General features: G+C 40.7%; 1 protein-coding gene across 5 annotated transcripts in view; it reads left to right on the top strand.

The window, feature by feature from the left end:
* Nucleotides 1-16,950, top strand: part of GRM3 (glutamate metabotropic receptor 3) — a 102,609-nt gene extending 85,659 nt beyond the window's left edge. For all 5 annotated transcript variants that reach the window (XM_088165889.1, XM_088165890.1, XM_014883132.2 and 2 more), the window contains 3 exons: nt 6,337-7,403; nt 10,870-11,044; nt 16,404-16,950. In XM_088165889.1, coding sequence (XP_088022015.1) covers nt 6,337-7,403; nt 10,870-11,044; nt 16,404-16,477 — 1,316 coding nt within the window. In that variant the 3' untranslated portion in view covers nt 16,478-16,950. The remainder of the gene's footprint in view (nt 1-6,336; nt 7,404-10,869; nt 11,045-16,403) is intronic.

The following is a 16,950-nucleotide window of genomic DNA, read 5'->3' on the forward strand; positions in this document are numbered from 1 at the left end:
AAAAGAAAAACACCTTGGATGATTTTCCATAAGTATTTGTTTTCTTTTAAACTAATCCAACCTTAACAAAAGAACTGCAAGAAATATTCTTAATTTCAGGAGAAATTATTTGTATTTTAAGGAGAAATATAATGAGTGCAGAATTTTTACAAGCCTTTACCTTCCATGTCTCGAAATCCAAATGCTTTAAAAAAGAAGAAATTTTATTTTTTAATTCCTTAGACTTCCTTAAAAAGAATAAAAGCAATTTCACAGTTTTCTTGATGAAGGTTTGTAATTTAGCATCTAGTTCATTCTCCCCAGTCCTAAAGACCACACCTATGCCCAAGAGCCTCACAAGCAAGAGGACAACACCTACCTGGAAATGTAAAACATTATGCTTGAGGCAAGCAATTCACAGGAAAGGTGGCCTGGGAGTTCTGTGCTCAGCCAGGCTGAGGATAATGAGGATAATGACAAGCTGAAGGAATTCTTCTAGTTTTTCAGACCCTTTTTATCTTATTTTGCAAATGTTCCCAGGATGATCTCTCTGACAGCCCCCAGAGCAGCCTGTGCAGACAGGCTGTGAGACACCTGCCCTCAGGTGCACTGCAGAGAGCTTGGACATGCTGCAGCACTTGGTGCTCCAGCTGTGAGCCTTTGTGCTGCAGACACTGGTGCTACCCATCTCACTTGACTGCAGATACATAAATAGTGGATGTATTCCAAATAGTCACACTCGTGGTGGTCAACAGAAAAAGAACAGTTTGGCTGGGCTATTCTAGATACCACTCTAAAATAAACCCTAGAAATACTCATTCTCTTTTGTAGGACACAAGTTTGGGATACCTAACTCATCCACGTATTTCCCTTAATAGATATTTTCAACAGGGCCTGAGGAAAACATTTCTGTCTCTGACCAGGGCAAAAGTTGTGGGGGTCTATAACTAGTTTTAAAATTCCCTACAGCAAGTGTCTAGCCTAAGAGAGAAACCATAGACCTGAATGGAAAATCTGTAGACATAAATAGGAAAATTACATTTGTAGGAGACTAATCTGTCTCATTTGTCTCATTAATTTCTTAAATGAGAAGAAGCAATGCTGCATATGACCCAAACACATCCAGAGACAGTGGTGCAGAGGTTAAAAGTGACTGCTTGTCTCTGTGGAAATTAGTATTTTGTTAATTGTGGAGAGGGACAATCTAGTGACACTTCACTCTTATCTTTCCCCTTACTAACTTTTAAATTGCCAAATTTCAATGTGCCTTCTGCCAATCAGGTATGAAACCAGCTGTGCTGTGCTGCAGCAGAAATGGGAGTGGGTGCATCAGGTCTCTGTTGCTCAGTCTAAATGTTCAGCCAAGCAGAAATAAGTCACTTTGACCTCAAGAAGACATATTGAGCTAAAGATAAAAGAGAATGAAAAAAAATGTGCATTCTTGGGGTTTTTTCTGATACTTTTCAAGATAAGGCATCATACACACAGATGAGCCTGTTGGACAAACACACCATATCCTGTTGTATTATTATCTAGGCTCTTTGTTAGGGTGTTTTAAAAAGTCATTGCCCTGGATATGTAACAGGAAGAGTAGGGGGGCGTTAAAAAATAACTATATTTTTCTGTTACATAAAAAATGTCTTATTTTTCAGTCTAAAATCAGGATTTTGGAGTTTTTGCAGCACCATCTAGTGAGACTAAGGAGGTTTTACTCAACTTTTCAGAAACTCCAGTTTGTTCCCTCTTTACTTTTCCATTTCTATTTAATCATGATCTCCTCATAATCTTTGGGAGAAAGAAGCTATAGAAGAAGGTACCTCCAGTGCAGCCAATAGTTCTTTTTACATCCCTTTCTGAACCACATGAAATCTCCCAGCTTTGCCAACTGCCAAAGCTGAAAAACTGCAGTGCTTTCTCAAGCCTTGCTATTAATGAATTGCCTCCTAGCTGGTGAGCTGTGCCTCTGTGATCTGTACCTTGTGTAGAAAGAACACACTGCAAACAAAGAACAGATGTGTATTTTAGTGGACATGAAGAATGTTCTTAGATGTAGGGACAGCTGTCATCATTCCTACCAGGAAATGTTACTGAGGATATTTTCTATAGGACAGCATCTACACACTCAAATCTGTGCCAGAAACATGAAAGACTGTAGAAAATAACCTTCCTGGCCCAAAGATGTTGCTGACAAACAAAACCTGGTCTGATTCCAAGCCAGTTAAGATGACACACATCTTTCTGTAGGCTGCTCAGCCTCTTAAAAGATTTCCAGTGCCTAATTAGGATGAAAACTGCTTTGTTTTCCTCATCTATTAATGAATAGATTCCTTATAAAAAATTCCTGGATAATTTTTCACTCAACTGAGGCAATGTGCAGAATTAGAAGTATTTGAATGTATTTCTCATACTTCCTCTTCAAATAAAGATTTTGCCCAAATATTAAGTAAATCTCCCCAACAGAACTTTCTGAAATTTTTCATGTCACCAAAAGCTGTACATCACTGACACCAAAAATATTAAAGATTTTTAAATAAAAGCAGCTCACCTGCTTCCAACAGCAGATAAGCACATTTTTGCAAGTTATGTGACTGTTGGAAAAATTGATTCCATTTAGGAAGATGGAAACAAATGACATAATTCACTACATAAAAGCTATGATGTTATGTTCTTATCCGTATCTGCTACTAAAACAGTCATAAATCTGCAGTTATTCCTCTCTTATCTGAAGCTGAAGGAGTTTGTCCTCCACTTGCACAATGGAATCCTCTCCTCCAATAAGATTTCTCAGGGAGCTGACAGAGTTGAGCTGCCTGCACTGGGGTTCCAGAGATTTCTGTCTTCTGCCCTCCTGCTCTTACAAACGTCACTGCATCTCCATTGCTGAAATGCTGCAAGCTGGAACACACAGCATCACTGCTTTAAGTCTTTTCTAATTATCCTTTATTTTCCTTGATAACTTCTTTTACAAAATTCCTCTTGTATAACTGCTTTACACGGGGCTAATTCATTTCATGGAGTACAAGGGAAGGAAAAGATTCAAAAGCTCAAAGGAGGCAAAGTTCATATTGTCTTAGCTAGCAGCTGATGAGATCCAGAGACTCTTGTCTGTCCTCTCCCAAGGGATGAATGTAAAAGAGCTGAGCTACAACTCTGAAATAGACCTGCCAGAAATACCTGCTATAAAGATTGTAGGTTTCCTCTCAAAACTGAGATATATGAAAAAATTACAGAGTGACTTATGACAGCCTGACATCATCTCTGGGAAAACTAATTTGCAAAAATGGTTATTTTTACTGTAAAACATATGGTCCTGCCTTCTTGTGATAAGCATCTTTCTTACCTATAAGCATCTTAATTTTATGATTATTATTATATCATATTTTGTGAAAACATTATTTTTTGGAAGTGATCCTACAGGACCTAGAACATGTTGATAAATGATACATTAAAATGCCTCAGTGATTTTATATATAATCAGTGGGTATATTAATTGCTGCCACCCAGTGGGCTCATTTGTAGGCTTTGGCTCACCATACTATAATTTAATACATCATTGTTTGGTTAAATGATTTCATCCTTTCCATCTGAAAGAGGGTGATTTATTTTCTTCTATCAGCAGCCACTAAAAACGAATGTTTCAAGCTACAAGCTTTGGTTAACTTAGAACATGTTGTCCTACAAAAATCCTTTGTTTCTTCTAGCGTGGGAACAGTCCTGTGGAGGGCAATTATACTTGAGCTTCAAGCTAACTCTGTGTGGGATTACCTGCTTTGCCTTCTGGACCTGCCTGCAAAGTCTAAAGAAAATACTTTGCTCTATTTAAATGACAAATATTCTATCAGAACTTCATAAGAGGTTAATAAACATGTTACAGAGGGAATTCTTTCCTGAAAAGTGCTGGTGTTTCAGACCCTCAGGTCACTTGCACTGCTGCACTTGTGGCCTTCAAGTTATGCACTTGATGTCAAACAAGCAGTTTGCAGTTTTGTCTGCAGCTCCACTGGTGCCAGCACCAGTCACAGGCTCTTAGCCCACCTCAAGAGCTGGCCTGGATAACACTGAAGTGAATAAACTGGCTCTTAAAGCTGGCTGCTGTGTTAACAGCTTCTGCAATCTATAGAAGTGTTATGAATAATGAAATAAGACACTGGCAATGACAGCATATTATTGAGGAGCTGTTAAGTGCTGCATTATGATTTCGTTTTAATGCTGCTCCTGGATGAGGGAGCTTGCACGCCTGTGCATGAGGAGGAGGAGGGAGAGGAGGAAAGCTCCTTAATATTCTTCTTGTTGGCCTATATTTTGAATTTATCTACCTGTTTAATTTAGAGCATGTCACTTCCAGCAGGACTGGCCATTTGAGGGAGGATTATGCTGCTATTAATTTTTGTGCTTTCAGAGGTCTTGTTGGACTACAGTGCTACAGCTAGATGCCAACAGTGACAAAAAACAAACAAACAAACAAAAGAAAAGAAAACAAACAAAAAGAAAGCCTTCGTATTGGGTTCTTGGGTTGCCCACTCCTAATTTTTACAGTGCAAGATAGACATGAAGCTCCTGGGGCAAGTGCAGCAGAGGGTAATAATGGGACTGCATCATCTGTCTTATGGGAAAGGCTGAGGGAGTTTGGTTTGTTCAGCTTTAGAAGACACAACTGGGGGGGACCTCATCAGTGTATGTGGGTACCTGAAGGGAGCCAGGCTCTTCTCAATGTCAATAAGAGGCAAACACAGAAACTGGAACATGTGAACATGGGAAAGAACTTCTTTTATGTGCAGTGACTGAGCACTGGAACAGGTAGCCTGAGTGTGGAGCCTCCCTCACTGGAGATATTCCAGAGCTGTTTGCATGAATCCTGTGCCATGTGCTCTGGGATGGCCCTGCTTGAGCAGGGGGGTTGGATCAGAGGGCCCTGCTGGTGGTCCCCTCCTACCTGAATTGTTCTGTAATTCCATGGTTCTGTAATCCTGCAAACCTAGGCTGTCCACCACTGTGGCTGACACAGCTGAGGTGGGAAGGAGCAGGAGAGGGCAGGGATGAGAACAAGCAGAGTCTTGACTCAGAAGAGAGTGTAGGTGTCTAAATTCTATTCTGACTTTGCCTTACAATAAGCAGAATGTGGGGAAAGAAATGCACTCCAAGTGCAGCACGTGAGGATGTGCAGATCATAATTTCAACTCTCCAGCTGGGGCTTCTGTGCCAAAACCCTTGTTTTGTGTAGCCAGAGTACTGCAAAATAAGGTAATGCTCTGCAGGAATAAAGGTGAAAGAAGTTGGCCTCAGTGTTTTAAAGAAGCTAAATAAATCTACCACCAGAAATCCAAAGTATCTGTAGATTGAAATGGAGGAGAGTATTACACCCTTATACAATATTGCTCAAGCTCAAGCACAGAATGGGCACAGAGGCAGGGAAAGAGATTTATTCCAGCAATGACAGTGGAACCAATTCTATGGCCAAAGACACTGGGAAATAAAATCACCTTTACTGTTCATCAATGTAAAAAAAATCATTTTGTTTCCTTCCTGTAAAGCTTTTTACCTTTGATACTACAGCAAATGACCAATAAATCACATGGTAAATGCAATTGCCTCACAGATTTTTAATATTTCTTCATTCCCTGGCCTCAGCTGGAGGAAAAACAAAACTCTCCAGAGCTTACCAGTTAGAAGTGTTACAATATTATTTTCACAGAAGGTCCCAGATCCAGCTTGTGTTTTTTTCATGTGTTCCCCAGACAAGATACAGGACCAAAGCAGCACATGCTGGGGACTTCAGACCATACAAGAAATATCAGAAACTGGTATTGAACAGAGGGAGAAGAGAAAAAGATGTAGTAAGAAATTGTTGAGGACTTCACAGTTACTTCTCCAACAGAAAAAAAAATTGATCCTCTATTCAACTGCATTCCAGACTGTTGGCATCAAAACTGACATTTAATGACACGACTGTTTGATTTTTTTTGTATCATGGAAGCCAAGTTTCACCAAAAAATGATGAGACTCAAAAGCAGACCTCTTTCTTTCAAGAGAAAATTTGAGAGACAGTAGTGATGCATACAGGGAAAAATAATTAGAGAACTAAGTTGTATCCAAGACAAAATAAAGTAAGGACATTGGTCATCTTAGATTTGTGAATGTATAGTGAAATAGAGTTCCATTATCTGACCTCTTTTTCCAAGTTCAAAACTGAGGCAGACACAGACCTCTTGATTTACCTGTTGACAATTGAATTGTATTCTATAAGCTGTCAGGTGCCTGTGCTTGCCAAAGGGATGAAAAAAATATCGTATGTAGCTTTGGTAATAACATTTCTCTATTTCTTTTTCTTTTTTCTTTTTTCTTTTTTTTTTTCCACAGCTCCATTCAACCCTCCCAATGATGCAGACAGTATGGTCAAATTCGATGCCTATGGAGATGGGATAGGACGATACAATGTGTTCAATTTCCAGTTCACTGGAGACAGATACTCCTACGTGAAGGTTGGTCAGTGGGCAGAAACTTTGTCACTTGAGGTAGACTCCATCCACTGGTCCAGGAGCTCTGTCCCTGTCTCCCAGTGCAGCGACCCCTGTGCTCCTAATGAGATGAAGAATATGCAACCAGGAGATGTCTGCTGTTGGATTTGTATTCCCTGTGAAACCTATGAGTACCTGGCTGATGAATTCACTTGTGCAGACTGCGGGCCTGGAAAATGGCCCACAGCTGACCTGACTGGCTGCTATGACCTACCAGAGGACTACATCAAGTGGGAAGATGCTTGGGCAATAGGTCCTGTTACCATCGCATGCCTGGGCTTTATCTGTACTTTCATGGTCATTGGAGTGTTCATCAAGCACAACAACACACCCCTGGTGAAAGCCTCTGGCCGTGAACTGTGCTACATATTGCTCTTTGGGGTCTTCCTGTCCTACAGCATGACTTTCTTCTTCATAGCCAAGCCTTCTCCAGCCATCTGCACCCTCCGCCGTTTGGGGCTGGGAAGTTCCTTCGCCGTCTGCTACTCTGCCCTCCTGACAAAAACGAACTGCATTGCCAGAATATTTGATGGTGTAAAGAACGGTGCTCAGAGGCCCAAGTTCATCAGCCCCAGCTCTCAGGTGTTCATCTGCCTGAGTCTCATTTTGGTGCAGGTGGTGGTGGTGTCCGTGTGGCTCATCTTGGAGGCGCCGGGCACGAGGCGATACACGCTTCCCGAGAAGAGAGAGACTGTCATCCTGAAATGCAATGTCAAAGATTCCAGTATGTTAATGTCCCTAACATATGATGTCATCCTCGTGGTTTTATGCACTGTGTATGCCTTCAAAACCAGGAAGTGTCCAGAGAACTTCAACGAAGCCAAGTTTATCGGTTTCACAATGTACACAACTTGCATCATTTGGCTGGCCTTTCTCCCCATATTTTATGTGACATCCAGTGACTACAGAGTAAGTCTTTGGACATCTGTTTCCATAAATCATATGCAACACTTTAGGGGACCATGTCAGCATTCACCAAGGGCTTTTTTTCACTTCTTTTGTCCCCTGGGTTTTCTTTCAATATTACCAGATTTTGGATTAGTTCTAAGAAAGGTGATCTCATTTCAAAAAGAGCATGTGCAGTCAGAGATGGAAGGGATTAATACTGTTAGTCTGATTGCAATAGAGGCATAACATATGGATTAAGTATTCATTTGGGTTCATCACTATCTGAAGTCACAGTCCTAACAGAAAAACCTAGTAGATCATGACCTAAAATTAGTCATAATGAGCTATTTGGCAGAAATTGAGCTTAAAATAAAATCTGTACTAAGCAGTCTACTTCTGCAAAAGAATCTGCTATTAAAACATGGTTATTTCCTTCCAAATAAAAAATATAAAGATAGAATTTCAAAATTTCCTATGAAACAGGGTTGTTAAAAAAAATTCAACAAACTTCTACTTCTACAGAACTTTGTATTCTTTCTGCACTTTTAAAACACATACCTCACTGAGCAGCAAATATTGGTCAGCCTTCACCAGCAAACTTTAGAAACATTAAACTGTTTAAATTGTCAGAGACTGTTGCAAAGCTTCAAGTTCAATAAAACCATATTTTTGAACAGAAGGAAATTGTCTCAGAAAAAAGGTTCAGGTCTGCTCCACTGGAAATCTCACAGTTATTACGATGTGAGAAGTGACTGGGGGAGGTGGCCCTTGCGGCAATTTGCAGAGAATTAGTTCAACTTTCTGCCCAGACGAAAGGTAGATTACCTTAGGTGAGTTTTATTGCCAATAGCGTGTACATGAAATAGCTTATAAAACTGTGGAGCTCATAATGTCACTTAACATACTTTTGGTGTGGCCACCCTGGAACAATATATTTAGTATTATTTTACTCAGCTTAGGAAATGTACAGAAAACCCCTAGAAAACAAGGATAAGTAACAAATGATGCAGTGAGACATGCAGAGTGACAGTAAAAGAGCTAAATATATTTAGTCTAGACAAGAGTAAACCCAGGGAGACGTGATCACTGACTATAAATAATTTCAAGGCAACAAAATGAGAGGAAGGGATTATTCAGTCTCAGGAGAAGTTAGAATAGCAAGTAATGGATTGAAGCTAATGAAGGAAAAGTTTAAGGAAGGCACTGGGGAACAGTTCTGGACACCCAAAGTAATCAGGAAGACAGACACAGTAGGAGGGAAATATCAGTGCAGACAGTCACATGAGTGGGCAGTACAGACACTAATGGCCAAGAGGAGCATGACTTGATTGTTCAAGCAGAATTTTATAGCCTTATCTCCTGAGTGGAGTTTTCAAAACCACTTGTAGGCATTGAATTTATATACAAGGTTTCAAATAAACCAACCCAAGTACTATAAAATCTGTGGAAAATGCTTTTAACATCTTTTTTATACTTTCATAACAGGTCTCCACTTCTGGGGTTCCTTTGAAAAGCCCATATTTAATTTCCAGGAAGTGTCACATGTTGATTCTGAATCCACTTGTGCCATCCTAATGTAGTCTGGTAGCACCACCAATAAACAGCCTTAGAAACAGCCCCACTCAACCTGGAGTTATCTGCAAATTTGCTGAGGATACATTTGATCCCTCCATCGATGTCATTTATGATGATACTGCCTAAAACTGGTCCAAATATGGACACCTGAAGGACACCACTTGTCACTGATGCCCATCAGGACTCCAAGCCATTGTCCTCTGGATGTGACCATCCAACCAATTTCTTATTCCTCTAACAGCCCACCCATCAAATCCACATCTCTCCAGTTTAGAGAGAACGGTGCTGGGGGGCACCTATCAAAGGCTTTACAGAATTCCAGATAAATAACATGTGTGAAGCAGTGCTGGCTGTCTCAAATCACTTCCCTGTTCTCCATGTGCCTTAGCATAACACATGGTCTGGTGGGATTTCCTCCACTCTGCAGCACACTAGTCCAGTCTGTGAGGCTGCGTTACACACTGAACCACTGGAGTGACCTGGATTAAAAGGAACCCTGTGGGATGGAGCTATTTTTAACCCAAATCGTTTAATTGATTGAGTGTGTAATTATGCCAGCACAGCTGAGCTGCTCCAGGCAGCACAAATCCTAGGAAAACAGGGTGGGGGAAGAGGGCTTTGATAGTGAAAAACCTACTTGAAACTAATGAAAATAAAGGTAGCTTCATTTACTCTTGTTTTATAAGAAAACTCCTGTCTTGTCTTTCCCATACAGCACTCAGTTCAATATCCACCTGACCTGACAGCATAGGTCTGTGGACAAAATTCAGAGAGATGAAGGAGAATGTGAATATAAGGTGTTCCTTTCTCAGGCAGGCTCTGTTGGATCTTCCATGTTCACACATCCAGTGGAAGCTGAGCAAATTTCATGGTGCTTGCAATAAGCACGTGGTGCAAAAAGTAATTATTAAATGGTCACATTAATCATCCTCATTGATGATAAAACACCAAATGTGCTCAGTATATATGTAAAGCAGCAATGTCCATTCCTTATTCTATTTTCCAGTTTGCACCAATTGTTTCTGACAAGGAGATATGAGAAGCATTCCCATGGAAGAAGGCTAATCTCAAAGAACTGCAGGAATATAACTAAGGAAAAATGAGCCGTAGATGTATAATCATTCAAATTAAGCAATAGAGTTTAAAGCAGTTTAATTCAACATCTTAATTAAGGAATCTGCTTGGAAGAAAAGACTATAAACTGAAAATGAGGCAGTAAACTGGCACCTAGTTATACTATTGAATAAAAAGGATAAAAGATAGAGAGCGCCAGCAAAGCTATGCTAACAAATGCCCCAAGGCAACTATTCTAAAATTTTACAGCCTTACAAACAATTCATTTCTGAGCCCAAAAAATGCCTCAAAATCAGGACACCTTTCAGACCCAGTCTGAAAACAGTCACCAGATATTAATTTTACTCCAAATCACACCTCTATTTCAGCAAGGGCTTACTGAAGTTCTCTGATTAGGACTGGAGCTAGAGACTAAACTGAGTTTCAGATGGACGCTCTGCATGAGACACCTGATGTAAAATAGAATGTACACTACGTGTGAGCTGGTTCCCACTGCAGCCAACATTGCTCAGATATTGCATGACAGGCATTACAGAGGGTTCTGTCATCAAGTTAGAGATCAAGGGCAGGAGAGAAAGAGTGCAGATCTATCCTTTCTGTACTAAAACGGGGGAGAACACACTCAACTTCTCCCTTAGAGTCACAGGGCACCACCAGCACCTCATTCCCTTGATGCTGGGATTGTGGATGATAAGGATACAACAGAGGTTACACCAGCCTGCACCAGTGCAAACCCCCAGGACTGTGGCTCGTGCTGTTATGTAGTAACATTTCTAATATTTTGCATTTCAGAGCTTTCCATACTGAAACACAGTGCTTTGTGCCCACTCTCTCCTAGGTGCAAACCACCACCATGTGCATCTCTGTGAGTCTCAGTGGCTTTGTTGTGCTGGGCTGCCTGTTTGCGCCCAAGGTGCACATCATCCTTTTCCAGCCCCAGAAGAACGTGGTCACCCACAGACTCCACCTCAACAGGTTCAGTGTCAGTGGGACCGGCACCACTTACTCCCAGTGTAAGTAACAAGACTACCACCTTTCTGTGGGGTTCTGGTGGGTTCGGGTAAAGACAAGGTGGGCTGAACTATGTAACCCTGAGAAAGCATCATTTCCTTTGTGTCTGGAGAGGAAAACTCACCCCCCTCGCATGGGAGACAGCTCAGAGCCTGCTCTGGAGCTCACAGAAATCAGCAGAAAGTTTTAGGTGGGCACTGACGCCAGGCTGATGCACAGACCGTGCAGCCCCCGTGTCTCTGGCAGTGTGACAGGAGCAGATTGCCTTGGAGCACTCCTGTCAGAGCAGCACTGACAGGATCTGGGCCACAACACAGCGTGCTCTCAATGGCTCATCACCTGCATTATAAGAAAAGACTCCAATCTGCAGAAAATGCATCCAAGGGATGGCATAAACTGCATCTGTATGCAGAGCATGATCAATAGCCTTTGTCAGTGCCACAGCCCAGAGAAGCAATCAGTGTCCTGTTGCAAGGACAACTCATTTGCTCTGATTCCCTTCTTTCCTTCATCTTTGCTCTCTTCATCACAATCAGGTTCACAGCTGTGATTTTGTTTTGAGGCTGTCACTCCGTTTCTGGGTGAGGTGTTCAGAGAGTTTTATGGATTGCAAAAAAAAAAAAAAAAAAAAAAAAAAGAGTTGGTCACCTGCATATCTGTTTGGGTTATTTTCTTTGTCTAGCCGAACTAACTTAACTCATCAAAGATGGGAGCACATATCACTCCATTCACAGAGCTCTCTTGACAGCATGTCCACCCTGGAAATCTAATTGAAAAGCACACTACAACTATAAAGAGGAAGGGAATTAGAAACACAGGAAAGGGGGGACACAGAGCAAGGCTTTTCCAGCAAGTTCATAATAACCTAGCCTAAGGTTTTTGAGTGTCACATTTCAAAATTGTCTCTAAAGCTTTGGCACTTCAGATTTCAGACAGAGCATGGAAGTAACTTGGCACCCTGCTGTGTATCACATTAGCAGAGGTTATGAAGTGAAGACATCCCAGCCATCCCTGGCTCTCCCATCCCAAAACACACTGTGCAAGAATGTCCAGAGTCCCTTAAGAAGAGATCAGCCATGTGGCTCTATAGGTCCCCAGTGTCCCCCAGTGTCAGGACTACATCTAGAGAGTAAACAGTCCTTGCTATTTTGGAAAATTTAATGAGATGGTACCGTGTGCCAGAAGTGCTGAACACTCCCAAAAGACCAATCAATTCCCAAAAACTCTTACAAGTGTGAAATGGTAAGTCCCATGAGATTCTTTTCATTCCTTATCAATTTTGTGTAAGTGGTCTTTCCAAGATTTTAATACTCTCATGCTATGGTAGGAGCTTAGTCAGAAATAATTTTGATTCATAAATACTTTGTGCTGGATTCTGGATTGCATTTTGGAATTTGATACTTTTATTTTAATGGCCGAAAGCACGTGTGTGTAAGCTTGCATGCAACTGAGAGACATCCTCAGTGCACATCTTCACATTAAAACCTGCATTTTCAGGCTTCTGAACAGCTTGATTACATTAAGAAAAGCATAAAAATCCAGAATTACAATCTCTTAGGACTTCATTGTTTAGAAAGTTTGCTGCAGTTATTTACTTTTACTGCTTCCACCTAATTGAATCAGGGCTGCACACCTTGTTGGGATTTTTAGACCATGGAAAGGCATGGAAATAGGGTTCAGAGGTCCATCACACACAAAAGAAACAGCCCTATAGTTTCCATCTAGGACAATTATTTGGGAAAATAGCACTGTCTATCACAGTGACAATATTTTCAAGATGAAAAATCTTCCCTTACTCCCTTCCATTAATTTGTAAATTATTTTGAATAAATTTACATTATTTTTCTTAACTGTTTTATAAAACAGTTATAAAACTCCAAAAAGGTTGCTATCCAAACTGGTTCTAATCTTTGTCTAAAATATTCCTCTCATCACTCCTGGAGCTGTCAGCCTGTTTTTATTTTGGTCTCTATGGCATTTCATCATTCATATTGGCATTTTCATCATTCAGAAACTCCTTAATATCAAACGCATCAGAATTAGCTCTAGGGCATTCTAGTAACTTTGCAAAGCCAGTTCTTCTACATTATCAGAGCTCTAGAGGTCAGTGTTTTTCCTATGTCCACGGATTCCCATCTCCATTGCATCTCAGGGCTGCCACCACCTCTTCACTCCAGTGACCATGAATGCCACGAGCGTAGTGGTTCTTGAATAGCAAGTGACACACAGACAGTTTTTAACACAGCTTCCTGAACCATGAAAACTGCTCAAACACTCTGAGAAAAGGTGACACTCATTAGGTTTTTGGGTAGTCTAAGTGTTAGTGTCAAGCTTTGATCATTTTGATAGCTGAAGTCTGGACTAAAAAAATATAGAATATAGAGATTAAAGCCAAATAGATGCAGGGTAAGAGTGTGTTTAAGTATATGACGTGTTTTGAAATGTATATATTTGTACACGTTGTTTTGGTTCTGAAAATTCCCATTTGGCAGTGCGCTGCAGAAGTTTTGCTGCCCCAGCAGTGTGTCCCCGATTGGGATGTTCCCCTGTTTTTCTCTTTTATGGGCTCCAGCACCCACAAAACTTCACAGAGAACTCATCTTCCTGAATTCATAAGCACCTTCATGATTCAGACTGAGGTTTTACACCCAGATGTCATTTGTCCAAGTTACATCCACGTGGAGAGCTGCACACGGAGCTGAGCTCCTCCAGGTGGCCTGCACAGGGTCAGAAGGAGACCTGAACCTACTGCTTATGGCCAGGCTGGCAATGCTTTCCCCTCTGAATTTATTCTCTCAGGCCTGGCTCCAAACTAGCCCTGATAGAACTGAGATTAACTCTCAGTTGTCCAGCTGTGAGCATGAGTAGAGGAGACAAATCTCTCAGGCACATGGTGTCATTCTTGGGGTTGCTCTGTGCACAGCTGGGAATTGGATCCAGTGATCCTTGTGGGTCCCTTCCAGGCAGGATATTCTATGGCTCTGTGATTCTAAGTGGCACACTGACAGCAAATTCAGATCTGCCTATTCTTGGCCGTGCAGGCAAAGCTGCAAGGTCACCATGGCAGTGCTGGGCTCTTGCATTGTAGTTCTGGTTCTTTTCCTTGGATTATCTAAGCAAAATGAGGGACAGCCAGGAAGATCAAAAGCATGAACTTGAGCCAAATCACAGCTTCTGCTGATGTCACACTTTTGTCCTTGGTCTCAACACAAAATGAAGGTGAAGTGTCTCTTGCATATCCAGCAGTATTCCAGGAAACCCCTTGGTGGCTGCTATAAGACACGGAGTGTGGCTCAGAACCCTGCAGGGCCAGTGATTAACACTGCTGAGGTCTGTAATGAACAGCAAAGTCTTTTGTTCTGTCTCAGGAGAGCTGGATGCTCAGTGTGAACACTTTACTCCACCCAGCAGAGTTAATAACTGCATCCCAGCACTGCAAGAGAGGTACATGCTGTGCAGGAAGCCTGGAAACTTAAAAGGCAAGGCCACTCATTTCTCGCCTACCACCATATATTTCTGTCCAATTTTGATATCCTCCTGACCCAGTTACCATAGTATTTGAGCTATTCATGCTTGTCAGTGTGTTGGACTTCAAAAAAAAAGCCTGAAGCTAAAAAAATTCTGGTTAAGTGACTGATGTTCATGGAAACAAAATGCTTTTGCCTGTAGCCATACTGCAGTAGAACAAGGATTTAAATCAGAAATCTTCCTGAGCAGAACTGATTTTTCTATTTTCCAACAAAAATGTAGAAATAAGAATAACAACAATTAAAAAACCAAAAATTTAGGTAATTGTGCTGCCACAATGTTATACTGTTAGACCCAGTTAAAAACAGAATATAAAACCAGAATAAAAAATACAAATTAATTTTTACAAATCACAGACATGGCATCCTGTGCTCTTTTACACACAAAAATTGCTCCACACCTGTGACTCACAACACACACCCATGTATTGACCTAATCCAGAAGAGGGGCTCGTGTTTGGGTCTCCTGTTTCAGGAAGATGTCCTGCCCTCTGAGTAGTAGGTTAGTCCAGTAGATGCTTCTAAATTTCTTTTGTTAAAGCAATTCTGTTTTCCTTGAAATATTTATTCAGTCAATGAAAAAATGAAAAATGCCAGCTGATTTGAAGAAAGAATAATTTTTTCTAAAAATGATACTGAGCATCTTTACAGAACCAGAGTGCAACTGAGAATGCAGCCAGCACCAGATGTGGAAGATTGAGCATGCCCTTGTCAGCTGCATAAATTGCTTTTTACACTGGATGATTGAGTTTACTTAGTCACCGCATGCCATGTGTTTTCTTTGATGAAGGCATCACATTTCTCTGGGTCACTGTTACCATTAACCTAATGTATCTTTCAAAAAGCAACTTTATGGTGCCCTGAGCAGAGATGTCATAGAGTATCTGAAAACACGTTCCTGATGCCCAATGGATAATTTTAACAAAGATGGACAAAACAGTTTGCTCTTAAATTAAAATCCACAAGACGTAAGCAGAACAGGGTAATATATTCTCTTCTCAGAATACAAATACATTTGGAAACAGATTGTTATGCTCAAATTTAATTGTCACCTAATACCACTGAAGCAATGAATAACTGATGTATAAAATGTTATACTATGTAAACAAGTTTATCAGAATCTGGTCCTCACCAGATGCATACTGAATTCTGATCCAGAGCTCCTAGAAATGAATTGTATTACAGGCAGAAATTATTCTGGGATTAGGTGAGAAATAATCTTCCTTTTAAATTCAGTTATTAAAAAATTTCTTCATTTCACCCAATATGTTCTTAGAATTCTTATTTTTATTAATTAAAAGGTGAGTGACACAGAATTTTAATATGGTAGATTATCTCCCGGATTTAAAACTACATATATTTTCTTCATGAATGTCTGCTCCAATTATGTGAAAGCTCAAAAGAGCAGACCTTAGCATTTCTTGCCAATAAAACACAAAAAATCCAAAGGTTGGCTTTTTTTTATACAGAGGTATTTTGACACCACTACAGCTGTATTAATTCACATGCACATGCAAAGTGCTACAAAGTGACATCCAGTGGTACAGAATCATAAAAAAAAAAAAAAAAAGAAAAAGTCATGTATTTTATTCCGATGCTTCTTGGAGGAGCACAATCACCCTCCATGCTCCCAGTGGGCAGCAAAGTGAAATCAGGTTTCTTCAGAGGATGCTTCAGCCTGAGGTCTGAGTTGCCATGTAGAGGTGCAAGCAGCACCTAGGCACCTTGCTCAAATGGGGTGAGATGTTCCAGACCAACACAAATTCTCATCCTGTGTGCTGCCCCTTTTTGCTGTCCTGAAGTCAGTTGATTTTCCCCTCTCTTTCTCTTCCAGCATCTGCCAGTATGTACGTGCCAACCGTGTGCAACGGGAGGGAAGTTCTGGACTCCACCACTTCATCTCTGTGATTGTGGCTCATGGTTCAGTTCTTGAGTTTTTAGACTGTTAGGAAAAATTTTGCACATGTTGTGCACTCCAGAGAACACCAGAAAACAAAAGACATCCAAGCAAAGTTAGTACCTTTTTTTAGAAACAGTGTAATAAATTATTTTTGAGGATTGTACAGTATATAGTGACGTTCTGGAACTTTTTAGACTGATTTTAGCCCTTCTGTTGTTAACGGTTGTAAGGGACATGTAAATAACCATGGTTCACAATGTGCATAGTCCTGCAGTAAGGGAGTGATTGTTGCAAGCACAGTTGCAATGTTAGGTGACTTCTTTCCTACGAATTTTTTTTGTAGCTCCTTGTTGTAATTAACTTAGACTGCATTTCTATGTTGTATATTACAGTTACCTTACGTGTAACAGATTGGTTTTCTCAGCACAAAACAGCAGTATTAATGTAAAGGCGCCAATAATAAAAAGATAAAAGTTTTTCA

This window comes from Sturnus vulgaris, chromosome 5 (genome assembly GCF_052056855.1).
Source record: "Sturnus vulgaris isolate bStuVul1 chromosome 5, bStuVul1.hap1, whole genome shotgun sequence".
NCBI lineage: Eukaryota > Metazoa > Chordata > Aves > Passeriformes > Sturnidae > Sturnus > Sturnus vulgaris.